This window comes from Phoxinus phoxinus (assembly GCF_949152265.1).
Source record: "Phoxinus phoxinus genome assembly, chromosome: 2".
NCBI lineage: Eukaryota > Metazoa > Chordata > Actinopteri > Cypriniformes > Leuciscidae > Phoxinus > Phoxinus phoxinus.
This window is the reverse complement of record NC_136877.1, coordinates 20,969,613-20,983,619: the sequence shown is the minus strand read 5'-3', so window position 1 is coordinate 20,983,619 and position 14,007 is coordinate 20,969,613. Positions and strand designations below refer to the sequence as shown.

The 14,007-nt window shown below is 38.6% G+C and overlaps 1 protein-coding gene across 2 annotated transcripts in view; it reads right to left on the bottom strand.

The window, feature by feature from the left end:
* Nucleotides 1–6,224: 6,224 nt before the first annotated feature.
* Nucleotides 6,225–14,007, bottom strand: part of col4a5 (collagen, type IV, alpha 5 (Alport syndrome)) — a 68,033-nt gene continuing 60,250 nt past the window's right edge. For both annotated transcript variants that reach the window (XM_079605260.1, XM_079605261.1), the window contains exons 44-49: nt 13,828–13,926; nt 12,892–13,104; nt 12,610–12,787; nt 11,414–11,528; nt 7,925–8,097; nt 6,225–7,835 (exon numbers count right to left, since the gene is read on the bottom strand). In XM_079605260.1, coding sequence (XP_079461386.1) covers nt 7,754–7,835; nt 7,925–8,097; nt 11,414–11,528; nt 12,610–12,787; nt 12,892–13,104; nt 13,828–13,926 — 860 coding nt within the window. In that variant the 3' untranslated portion in view covers nt 6,225–7,753. The remainder of the gene's footprint in view (nt 7,836–7,924; nt 8,098–11,413; nt 11,529–12,609; nt 12,788–12,891; nt 13,105–13,827; nt 13,927–14,007) is intronic.

Genomic DNA, 14,007 nt, shown 5'->3' with positions numbered 1-14,007 from the left:
ATGACGCAATAATAGTGGTTTTTATTTTTTCTTGTTTTTTTTCAGGGTTTTTTTCAGACTACTGTTACTTTTTTATTGATTAGATGTTATTCTCGCAATGGCAGTCAAATATTCATAATTCCGTCTAAAACGTTTCCTGCTTGTATACGTTCAGAAGGTCTTCCAGGTTTGTGGAATTGCACACACAGACCAGCCACTGGTCATGTGACTATCATTGAAGACTGAGTAAAACACAGCAAGTGATCACTGGATTTACAGAAATCCTTTAACTTTTAACAAGTGTTTTCTAAACATTGCAACATTGCATATATAATCAGCTCCTGATTAACACATTAATATTAGAATTATCACTCAAGTTGTAAGAATAACTCATTGTTATTTAACCATGCATTAATGTCCTTGGAAGGCTTTTGTCTTTCAAACACATTAAAATGTACAAATTCACGTCATTTCATATTTACATGTAATGCAGGGATTCTCAAACTTTTTTGTCAGCTTAATTTTCTTTGACCTAATATATTTACTTGAAGTACCCCCTGAGATTTTAATTTGTAAGTTAGGTCAATAATAAAATTGTCCAAAAAAAAAAGACTTAATTAATGACTTAATAGCTTTTCATTAACCTCATGAACCCGAGTCTGGAAAACACTGACATAATGCAATATTTAATGCACTTCATATTGTTGATAACAAAGAGTGGAATATTTTTTCTTTCTCTTTGTATTTTTATATCAATATGGTACAATATTATTCTACTCAAATCAATGCGATAATCAAGTTAGGTTAAATGTAGGCCTAATCTAAAAGTAGTCCGATTATATTACCTTATATATGCAATGTAAGGGATATGTTACTAACTACAATATTTGTCATGTAATTGTAATCAGTAACCTGTGTGTGTGTGTGTGTGTGTGTGTGTGTGTGTGTGTGTGTGTGTGTGTGTGTGTGTGTGTGTGTGTGTGTGTGTGTGTGTGTGTGTGTGTGTGTGTGTGAGCGAAATTATTATTGCTCACAATCCCAAGTGGGGGCTGGACGAATACTCTTTAAATTATAACATTTGATATTGTGATATTTCCAGCAGGCCAAATGAAATTTCTAAATGAAGAGGAACCATAGTACATGTTCATTAAAAACAAAATCAGGTAAAGTTTAGGAAATAATCAGGCACCAATACTGTTGGGCGATGTCCAACATTGTCATGCAGAAAGAATTTTCTCTACATTTTCTTCATGGACTTCAGTCAGACAAGCACACACATGTATGCGTCACTAGGTGCACACCATAACACACCCCCACCCCATACGTCTGGGTGCGTTCAGCATGCTCATGCCAGTAAGCAGTGTCAGTAAGTAGCTTGGGGAAATTAAAGCGGATAACTGACTATTGCAAGTGAACTTTTCAGTGGGGGTGGGGGGGGGGGGGGGGGGGGGGTCGACTACTTTCCCAGAAACTCCGAGCTTATTTGCCCATGAGCATGTAGCAAGACACTTAAACTGGGAAACTATTATCTACTTAAGGAGCTCAGACCACTGCAGAAATCCACCCACATTCATAGTAATGTCTAGGGAATGCTGCTGTCCTTATACACACAGTGGCCATGTTATCCACTGTAGTCCCGCCATAATGACGCTCTTAATTGGATTCTCAGTATTTAAATGTAAGCTTTTTTGGCAATGCTTGCTAACGTACAGGATTACACTGTGCCTGGCACCTTACACCTTCATTGGCAGCAGCATGCAATGATATTATTTGACGTGAAATGCCAGGTCCAGATTTCATGGTTAAACCTAAGGTTGTCATCATGTAAGATCATGCACCCCTTCATGAATGTCTAACACAGTACTTTATCATGAAAAAGAGCAGGAATTATATTATACTTGCTGTTTAAGTTCCAATTTAGCTTCCATACAGGCTGTCGATAGCTGGCGAGAAGATTAGCTGCATCTCAAATCACATACTATAGGTGTAAAACAGTATATCACAGCATTCATAAATCAGTACCCTGATGAATTAATACTTCCGGCGAGATTCTGAAGTGTGCATACGAAGAACACTTTACTATCCCATGAGGCCATGGGAGAGGATTTGTGAAGGGCATTGAAGTGGGTCACATCATGACAATGATAAAAGCTTGTACAGATTACATTAATACTATATAGAACATGCTTTTTTAGCAGTTGTGATATAATGCCTTATTCAAAATAAACCTCCTCAAGAGAGCATGCGATTTTGGACACAGCCATTGTCTTTATTAGTGAGTCATTGAATCATTGACTCGATCGATTTGTTTAAAAAAAAACTAATTGAGGGAGGAAGAAACCCGGATGCATCCAAATATTCTTTATTATAGTAGGCAAAAAAAAACCCCAGATGAGTTTGTGAGATGAGTAGTATGTCCGAATTAACAGTATTCATCCGATGGACACTTTAATATCGCATGAGGCCACGGGCAAGTTGCGAATGGCAGCGAAGTGATGCTGTTAGTCACATGACAATGACAACATGACACATGTATGCTACACACTATTCAGACTACAGTCAGGTTCCCGAAAGTAAAAATTGAATAGTTTTTCTCCATTAGAAGTCAGTCTCCGTACATTCTCAAACTACACTGTTTTCACAAGTAATTCGCAATGCTTCATGTAGTTCTTTGCCTCATTAAAGCTTGATTAAGGCCCCGTTTACACATACATGGTTATTTTGAAAAAACTGAGACATTTCCCTTCGGTTGTGCCCCTCGTTTACACGCAAACGGAGAATTCGCCTCTGAAAACGGTTCTTTCTAAAAACTCTGGCCAGAGTGGAGATTTTGGAAAACTCAGTTTGCACGTTTGCATGTAAACTGAGAAAAACAGAGTTTTAGGCAGTCGACGTCACAGTATGCGACAGAACTTGCACTGCATCAAAAGTGCGACCTATATTTTCGGGATTCTGATTGGCTAACGTGGGCTTGAGCTTCGTGAGCTTCGGTTCGTGTAAACGAACACTTTTCTGAAAACGGAGAGGGCGAAATGTCCGTTTATGAAAATAACCGGCCACGTGTAAACGTAGCCTAAAGCTTTAAAGGACTTGTATCCGTCCTTTTGCCCAGTTTTCAAATTCCTCAATTCAAAGTTTGTAATGAAGTGATTCATCTTGTCGCTGCTCAGTTTGGTTCATAGCTTAACAATTTAACAAAGACTTTTTTTTTTGTAAATCCCAATGAGAAAAAAATGAATGTGGAAGATAGAGGAACCAAGGCCCCTAAAAAAGTGGACAGGCCCTGTTGCACTCCATGTAGAGCGTACTTTTTTAAATCACCAATTAAATACTCACTCAAAAGAAGTACCTCCTCAGAAAGTACGCGATGTCTCAGCCTTTGCTATGTTGCTTGTAGACGTGTGATAGTTCATTCTACTTTGGCTTTGTTCGGAACTATTTTCATTGGCGGATTAAAAAGTCAAAGTTATTGGTGATATTGTAATTTCCTTCTGCAACCTTGCACAGCTGTGGTGCTGATATTAAGAGCAACAGCAGCACTCCCGCTCATGTGATATCGCTTCATTTCGTTTGAATGACGGATCCATTTTTAAAAGAGTGAGTCAGTGCAAATTTCCCAAAGCGTTTCTAACAACCCTTGCTGAAATGCAGTCTTGGCTGCACCACTGCAGAAGGGGAATCCTCCTCTGACAGACGTGTGTGCGTCATTAGGAGCTGAGGTTTCTCAATTCACTCCAGTAGCATTTACAGTATGTGCACAAATGTAGGTTGCATTAGGGCTTAGACTGCATGTGGATCATGAGCTCAGTGGCAGCATGTAAAGGTTTACGCCAAATTCTGCCAGGGCCAGAGTATCCAACGCTCAATTAAGGGATGTAGTAGGTGCTCATGTTTCAAAACAAACTCGAGCAGTGATTCCTTTTTAAAGCTCTTTAAGGAAAAGGATATTCTCTAAATCATGCAGGTCATCTGATATGCACCTAAAGGGCGAATTACCTGGAAATGAAGCTTTGACGTGTCTCGTTCCCTCATTCCATAGACACAAATAAACAAAGTTAATCCAGACTCTTGACTTTAATGGCATGTATATTTCAGAGTTATAGGCCTATATATAGCTTTTTGGATACATGTTTATAACACAGTCAGCCATTAAACGTTGCTGTCTGTCTATTATTGTCCATCATGTTAAAAACAAAAAGAAAGGACTTTCAAATCACTATTCTTTCACAAAAAGTGAGATTTCGGTCCAAGCTTCGATCATTCAGAACCACTTCGGTTCTTTCTAGGATCAACAGAACTTAAGTAGTTTTTGTAAAGAGCTTGGCTTGGCCTTTGCCCCTTGGTCCTGTTGTTGGCTGCAAACAAAGACCATTATCCCAGTGGCAATGGGATTCACTGTCATCTGCTCACTGATCCTATTGAGAGCTTAGCTGTTGCCAAATATCAACACTCAGTTTGTCAACTAAATCGTATATGGACTATTTAGGTCCTAATAACCACTCCTAAGCTCAAAGCTTAGTCATGAACCAATCTGTCCTGGATAACAAGCACATTGTTAGAGTCAGAAAGAGAGAGGCATACACTAACAGGAATGCATCCGCCTAATCATGTTGTGATTGAATCATCGTGCATTACTACACAAAAGCAGAGTGGCTGCAAATCTGCAAAATCTTGTTGAACTGTATGTCCATCTAATTGGCATAGATGTCTGTCAGGGAGAAGACAGCGGATTGGTGCAGCCCTACAGTCCATGTGACTCAGTCCTCCCTCTAGTGGTCCACCACAGTGGTGTTCTGAAATGAGGAGGCAAAGTCCTCAGTTTTTTATTTATTTTAATAAATCAAATGTAAAGTCATGCCCCAGTTACACTTAATGCTGTCACATTCTCCTGGTTAAACATTACACATAAAAAAGAGAAACAAAATACAGTTCTATTTTGAATATTTACATTAACTATGTAATGCTCTATTCAAATTTAATCAAGTTTAAAATCAAGTTTGTTTTTAAGCTTTTTTATATTTATTCCAAAATAATAACTAAAGGCAGTAACAGTTTAAACAATGTATTTTATGTGTCAAGTCAAGTCACCTTCATTTATATAGCGCTTTATACAATACAGAATGTTTCAAAGCAGCTTTACAGTGATAATAGGAAATGTTTTGGCTGTACAGCAGCTCTAGAAGAAAGTCATTGTCTAACTTAAGTAAGCTTTTAATTGATTAATTTCAGTTGTAAATATTATTAGTTGTTAACATAAGGGAGGGTTAAATCACACAACACTGTTTTCAACTGAAAACAGAAAACTTTTAAACGCGTTCTGGCTGTTCATTTACACGTCAACGGCGTTTTTGAAAACGTGTTTTTATCGGATCCGGCTGACTACATCATGCGTTGTGGTCGTGTCTAAGCGCAGGTCCTTCATCCGATCTGGATACGCCTCGGATCCGGCTGACTACAGTAAACCACGGGATAAACAGAGAGACTAACATTAGCGTAGATGCCATCCTTCTTATGATGTAACGAGTACACTGAGTGTTATAGGAAGTGTTCCCGGTTTCGGGCTGACCTAATTTATGCAGCCTAATAATCATATTACATTATTTGAATTATAGAAATAGATAATGTGCTATGTGTATGCCAGGTTAAAGAGATGCGTTTTTAGTCGAGATTTAAACTGACAGAGTGTGTCTGCTTCCTGAACAATGCTAGGAAGACTGTTGCAGAGTTTGGGTGCTAAATAGGAAAAGGATCTGCCGCCAGCAGTCGAATCTCGGTTTTACCAACTGGCCAGAATTTTGAGGTCGCAATAGACGTGAAGGACTATAATGCGTTAAGAGCTCGCTCCGAATTTGTGAACTGATGTTCAACTGTTCTTTTCAACAGTCAACTTATTTTTGGATCATCAGTCATCAAGCTCGGTAAACACTGGTCACAGACACGAAGATGTACCTTTAATTTCACTAAGCTGATTGCTCACACAAAAAATGATCACATTTTCAGGCCAAGTTTGATTTGACGTGACATTAAACAACTCAGTTAACAATACCAATTACATAACACTGCTTTCTTACTTTTTAATAAGTCTTTCCATTAACTTCCCATTTTATTTATCGCATGAACTAATCATATCCAATCAAAGTGTGATGGATGCATTGCCTCCTCTCATGCCCCCCCCCCCCCCCCCCCCCCCCTCTCTACTGTCGCTGTTGGACAGTGTTATTTAAGAAAGACGAGAGATTTATATACATTTTAATGTCACATTTTGTACTATTTGCATTGTTTTATTTTTTTAATATTTCTTATCTAATTGGTTTGGGGAGGCACAGCCTTCCTTGCCTCCTCAGAGGAAACGCCCATGGTCCACCATCATAAAGCTATTTTTTGTTCCCATGTAGCCAGAATTGATGCTTTAGATAAGGAAACTAACTGACTGCAAAGAAAACACAACACTTTTGTTAGTATACCACTCTAATACTGTCCAAACTAACCAGAAAAAACAACAACAAGAATCCCACTCTAAAAAAGTTCACCTTGTTGGTTTCTTTTATTTCAGTCATTTAAGTTTATAACAACTTCTGGATACTAAACATAAAAGAAGGAACTGATTTTGAAATACACATTGTTTCACCCCAAGATGACTTGTTCACTGTTTTCGATTAGATGAATCACTGTCGGCCAGCAAATTATAACTACAAATAACTATAATATAATACGCCAAAATGTGGTTTATGTTCAAATTTTCTGAGAGACAGTTGTTCATCTAATCTAAAACACTGATACACCACACCGTGGCGTAACAAATAAGAACCAAATAAAGGTTTACAAATTCATAACACTAGTATTTGATGGGTTTTCACAGAATTGTCCTTGCTGTTTAAATGAAATCAGAAGGGAGGAGAGATCTGTAAAAACAATTACATTTACTTGACAACTACTGAATGAAAAAACATCCTCCTACAGCCAAATCAAGTTTCTGGATATATACTTTCTTTTTAATATATATATCTATATATATTTATAAAATACTGTTTCATTTAAAGAAAGTTCTTTGTACAAATGTCAGTGTAAATGAATGTGGAGCTAATATGTCAATAGGAGTGAGTGAGTGAGCATCTGACAAAGAACCCAGAAATTCATTAAAAAGATCCATTTTGTTTTATACTAAAAAGGTGTTTTACACAATATACACATTTTATTACTTACAAAAAGAGATAAATGACACATTGCTAAAAAGTCCTGATACAGCAGTGTTAGTACCAAGTGATTGGAGAAAAATGATAGCCTTTAAAAAAGCAGTCCCATTAATGTAACGCTTCAGTGCATTTCGTCTCTTTGATGTTCAAAGTGCCGATTTGGTAACATGGAGACAATTCCACTCGAGAAAAAAAAAAAGCGAAAGCATTTCTCCCAAAAAATGTACCATTTGTGTGTACCAACATCAAAATTTTCCTAGGAAAATATTACATGAAAAAGAATCTCTAGAAAATCTCATAGGAAAAAGAGAAAAATATCTAATGCACATTGTGTCACAACTGCCATGGCACCTTGCTGGATCTGTATTTTTCTTTTGAGGTACTTCTTTGAAAAATGAAAAAAGACTAATAAATTCATTTCTTTTGTTCAGTTTCTTTTGCTGTGTCGCACAGTAGCACCATAGAGTTAAACGTGAAGATACCGCACCAATGAAACACCACTGGTGATCAGCATGATGGCCGCAGTCGTTGTAGGTGACGGCTGATCCTCATCAACAACAGACCGCACAAAAGTCACTACGTTACGTCCTCTTCATACACACAATACAGCGGCTCACGCGGGTCTGCAAGTTTCCAGCTTTCAGTGTCTCTGACTGTGGCTTTCTGTTTGGGCAAAGAAAGAACAATGCTCTATTGATAGACGTCTTTTCATTTTAAGGGCCCAGTTTTTGTACTTTTCATTGACATTTTACCTGAACATTTCATTGACGTCCACAGTGGCCAGCCAGAAGCTGTAGGAGTTGCTGAAATAATTGCAGGTGCCTCGACCGTGGCACTCGATGAACGGAGTGGAGCGGAACTCCTCCAGACAGGAGCCGGGAGAGGCGAGAGCCTGACCCGAACCCTCGGCGCCTGCACTCGTGTGCTGCGACACAGACAAATCAATGACAGTCAATGTTGACAAGGAGGTGTCTTTGTATTCATGCTCTTTTCATTTCAATAAAAACGTACCAAGTGGTGTTATAGGTGTAAAAGCCGGCTATTCGGCCCAACTTCCGGTTTCCAAATAGCCGGTAAAGGACGCGCGTGTTCAAGTCTTTCCAGCGTCTCAAAGGAATTTTGGTTAAATAAGACACATTTTCTCATATGCAATTATCTCGTTTTAATCTGACTCCATGAATTAAAAAAGGTTCAAAGTGCAACAGATTGCTGTCCCACTCGTCTGCTCCCAGATTCAGTGCCTGTTCTTGTGGAGATGTGATGTGTGTGATGGAAGAATTGCACATCTATGAATGGTGAAAGACCATTTGATGGAGTCCTCATGCAGGACTGGATGGTGAAAAAAGACTGAACACTGACAAACTGTTATTGCTAGGGCTGGACCCGAATATTCGAATAATCAAATATTCGTTCGGTGGGTTGGTATTCGATTTGAAAATTTGACATTCGAATATTAGTTTTTTTTGTTTGTTTTTTGCCCACCTGGGATCCCCCGCCAAACAGTTCTCATTCGCGCTTGAATAAGGCCGGCGACACACTGGCTGTGTGGCATGTCCGTTTTTATTTCGGCACCCATGTTAACAGGTTGGAGTTTGCAGACTACCTGCTGATACACGAGTCTCAGGCGTGACTTGAGCCACGCGGAAAACGCGTGCATGGTAGAAAAAGAACCAACGCCTAAGATGTTTATATGTCATTTTGACACGAATACATATTAATAAATGTAATTTTGATGTTTGAAAGTGATAGGTTTTGACATAAATGCAAATATAAACTATAAATATTTAAAATATTATCGATTATACTGGCCAGACCGATCTACTGCTCAAGCGAGGAGAGCGGACCTCAGCAGAAAGTATAAATACAAGTAGTCTGCGTCCGAGCTGTGCGCAGCTGTCGTGTACGCGTCCAAACCTATAACAGAGGCTTAAGTGTTCCAGCAACGGGAGTGTTCTAGAGCAGAACAGCGGAGTGTGTGTGGACAGAAGTGCATGAGAACAGCGGAGTGTGTGTGGAAGTGCATGTGGAAGTGCATGATAAGCTTGTGTTTTGGGTTAAGCTGCGTTGTTTTGACATTGTGGAAAATAATAGAAACAAAATTTATTAGACTTTTTACCCGTTATTATCAATCTAAATTAATCTCGTTTTTAATTTAACTTAATTTCGTTTTTCTTTATTTAAATTTCGTTTTTCTTTATTTAAATTTCGTTTTTTCTTTATTTAAATTTCGTTTTTCTTTATGTAAATTACATTTTTTCTTTATTTAAATTTCGTTTTTTCTTTATTTAAATTTCGTTTTTTCTTTATTTAAATTTCGTTTTTCTTTATTTAAATTTCGTTTTTTCTTTATTTAAATTTCTTTTTTCTTTTGTAAAATTTAGTTCTGCTTTATTTAAATTTATTTTTCTTTATTTAAATCTACCCTTTACTCTGTCAGTAATTTGTTAGTCAGAAAAATATTAGACTACCTTAAAAGTATTGCTTAATTTAACAGACCTGTGTGTGTGCGTTTTATATCACTATAGTGCAGTGTCCGCGTTCTCGGAGCATAAGCCCAGCCCGCGTTGAGGCGCGCCGCTTCCCGCTCGCGCTGTTCTGTAGTTTATTAAAAGTTTATTAATTCTGAACGTGTCGCTTCTCACGTGTCTATCTATATTGCACCAAATCGACACTGCACTCCCTTGTGAAGTCGATTGGATGAACGGTTCTCGAAATAATCAAAATGCAAACAGACATACAGACACAGAGATTCCTGCTTTTATTAGAGAGAAGATTATGTTCAGCACCCTCTCTCCGAAGCTTCGAATATTCGATGTTCATTACTACCAAAGCTTCGAAGCTCAAAAAATAGTATTCGGACCAGCCCTAATGGCTACAAAGCCTGGACGAAACGTCTGAAGATGCAACTGCACACAACAGAAAGCATGTCTCTATGGATTGTGCCACCTTTGAATTCCATGTGTATTGTCAATGGTGCCAAACGGCGGACTGTAAGGTTGGAAATAATCCAAGATTATTTCAACGCAACAAAGACACTTGCTTTTCTCTCAGACATTTCCAGTACAGCAGTGCTAAGACTGATGTGGGCCTATTAGGCCAAAGTTTTTGGACAATGGGGGAAATGGTGATGGTCTGATTGGTCAGTTTGAATATCTCACACCTAGGTGTTAGTCACATGGTCGGAGGAGATGACAAAACAGATTTGCAAATGTTCTTCTGGTCTCTTTGCTTTGGATGCTGAACTGAGACAGGCTCTGCCTTTGTCTCTCTCTCTCTCTCTCTCTCTCTCTCTCTCTCTCTCTCTCTCTCTCTCTCTCTCTCTCTCTCTCTCTCTCTCTGGTAACATTTTACATTTATGCTGGGTACAAATGGTTTAAATTATCATTACATCATGTTGTAACTATTTTAAGTGTAAACATAACCTTATTGCACATTGAACCTTTTTTAATTCATGGAGTCAGATTAAAACGAGATAATTGCATATGAGAAAATGTGTCTTATTTAACCAAAATTCCTTTGAGACGCTGGAAAGACTTGAACACGCGCGTCCTTTACCGGCTATTTGGAAACCGGAAGTTGGGCCGAATAGCCGGCTTTTACATAGGTAAAAAGTACTACGCTTAATTACATGAATTAATTACACACACTACAGGTTTACTAAACAGGGCAAATTAGCGGTAGAGCGCAATCCCATAAAAGTGCTGATGGGAGTAGAAAGTTCTGCAGGTGATTTACTGACCATACACACATTAAAGAAATGCCATAACAAAACCTTTAAAATAAGCTAAACAACTAAAATGTTATATATTTTTATTTTTCTTATTTTAAGGCCTTTGGTCTGACAGTGGAAACGCAGTTATTGTAAAAGTGTTATCTCTAGACCTGTAAAAGTCATGTAAATGAATATATATTTAATTTTATTGTGTAGAAATTGTAAATAAAAACATATTTATATACTTTAATCCTTTAATCAAATAATGACTGGAAAAGTCATGCAAATCCATTGGTTGAAAAGAGTGAAGACAAAACATACACTACTACTAAAAATAAATGACTAGGTCTGAAGAACAGAACTTAAAATATTTCATTTGAATTATTTTACTTATTTTAATCGATGGACACTTAGTTTCTGTAGATTAAAAAAAAGTGTTTAAAACAAATGTCATGTACCAGAGGAAAGAGGAAGTCCCCTACATTGGGGACTTCAAATATTGTTATGGACAAGGGGGTACTGTACATACCATCATGAAGGAGTAACCGATCCAGAGCATTTCCCATCTCTGCGGGCAGAGTGGCACCTGAATGGTCTGGCTGTGTATAGCAATCACCATGGCCGGAGCTTCACACACAGAACACCTACACACACACACACACACACATTGTATTTTCATGTTTTATGGGGACTTTCCATATACATAATGATTTTTATATTATTTTAACTGATTATTTTATCCCCTTACACTAACCCTACCCCTAAACCTACCCATCACAGGAAACTTTCTGCATTTTTACATTTTCAAAAAACATAATTTAGTATGATTTAGAAGCTGTTTTCCTCATGGGGACCAACAATTCATCTCCACAAGGATAAGGATTTTGGATATTGCCATCTTTGTGGGGACAATTTGTCCTCATAACGTAGGGTTTACCTGGACCACACGCACACATTGGGTTTATATGATTTATGGGGACTTTCCATATACATAATTATTTTACACTGTACAAACTGTATATTCTCTCCCCTTACACTAACCCTAACTCTAAAACTACCCAGTGGACTCTTTGAAGTCCACTCTTACGATCCGTTTCCAACAGTTAATATGACAATATTAAGTGCATAATCCGAAACTTTGCTCAAAATTGATCAGGCAAATGCATGTTTTACAGCTTATTGCACATGTAAATGAATCACCATTCTAAACTAATGCGTGCTGCATTTTAACGCACATTCATAGCTCACACATCATGTGCATATTGCACACACAGAAACAATCAGTAGCACCGAAATGTATTGTCAACACTGTTCTGTGCTTTATCAATAAAATAGCTCAGGAACTGAAAGGTTCTAGCATATATTTCGTAGTAACTAAAACCCACAGCTTCACTGTATTAGTATAGAGACGCTGCCAGGTAGAATTAATTCACACACAATCGCTCTCTCACTAATGCATTCATATAAATATTATGTAGGAGCAATAGCCTTGTGGGCAGCGCCATGTCATATGCCATAGCTGTACACAATGCGACCAGCGTTCGAGTCTCAGCTCGAGGTTCAGGCTTCTAAAGCAAGATCAAAGTTCATTAATGATGTCATAGTGACTACAAAGTCGTACACACACACACACACACACACACACACACACACACACACACACACACACACACACACACACACACACACACACACACACACACACACACACACACACACACTTACCGACTGATGTACGGTTTGATGCCCTCTCCAGTGATGAGTGCCATGCTCATGGGCATGGGCTGGGGTGTGGACAGCCAATAGGAGTAGTCATTACGGGACGCGAAGTTGCAAACATTGTTGATGTCACAGAACATGAAAGGCATTGTGCTGAAACGACGTAGACAACTACCAGCCGTACCTGACGTTTTGTAAATGGAGAAAACGACACAAGAGTAATGATTTACGTGATGTGAGAAAAAACATGATACATGCGTGTGCTCGGTGGCTTTTAGGGCTACTCACCCAGGTCCTGTCCGTGCGCCCTCTCGTTGCCCTGCACATAGAGTAAAGAGTAGCCATCATAGATAAGGCTTGTGCCATCTGGACATTGTGGCACGTCTGTGGTCTGACTGTGGCGAGTGATCAGAAAACCATGTGCTGCAGAAGAGGTTCCTGAGGTCCCTGGAGGGCCCTGAATCCCATCTGGACCAGGAGGGCCGGGAAAACCACGCAGACCTGTACACAATTACATCATGGTGATTGTGAGGCTGATACATGGAATTAGAGAAAATTCTAGGCACTGTTTATAAAGCCCCCCGCTGTTCCTGAAAACCTCGGAGACACCAATATCAAGGACGATCTTTAAAGGGATAGTTTTGCACAAAAATTACAATTCTGTCATCATTTATTCACACTCATGTCATTCTAAACCCATAAGACTTTGGTTAATCTTTTAAAACACAAATCAAGATATTTTCCCTCCATTGAAAGTCCAGGTAACCAAAACATACAAGATCCATACAAGATCCAACATACAACATAAAAGATCATAAAGGCATCGAAAAAACGAATCTATATGAATCGAGCAGTTTAATCCAAAGCTTCTGATGACATATGATCGCTTAATGAACAGACCAGGAACAGGACCAATGAGGTTTGTTCTAGCACACGATGCATGCTCTATATGCATGTGTATTTATATGTGAATAAAATGCTCAATTAAATCTGTTCATCATATTAAGCGGTCATTTCTCTTCGCAAAAGTAGGATTAAACCGCTTGATTCATATAGATTCGTTTTATACGCCTTAATGAGCTTTTTGGATTTTCTCGGTTTCTGTTAGCTGGACTTTCAGTGGAGAGTTTTAATTGGACAAGGCAGCAGAGATGTGCCAAGTGTTTGAAAATGAACTTTGAAACTTGAACTTTGGGTAGGCCACATATTGGACCCTAACATTACCTGTTTGTCCAGCTGGTCCTATATCTCCCTTCCTTCCAGGTGAGCCGCTAAATCCAGAAGGTCCCATTTGACCTGGGTCACCAGGGTTGCCAGGTGAACCTAGAGGATGAAGGGACATCAAACATGAGGAGGAAGAAGACCAGACCAGGTCCTATAGTCTTGATCAGCCTTTGCAAGTAA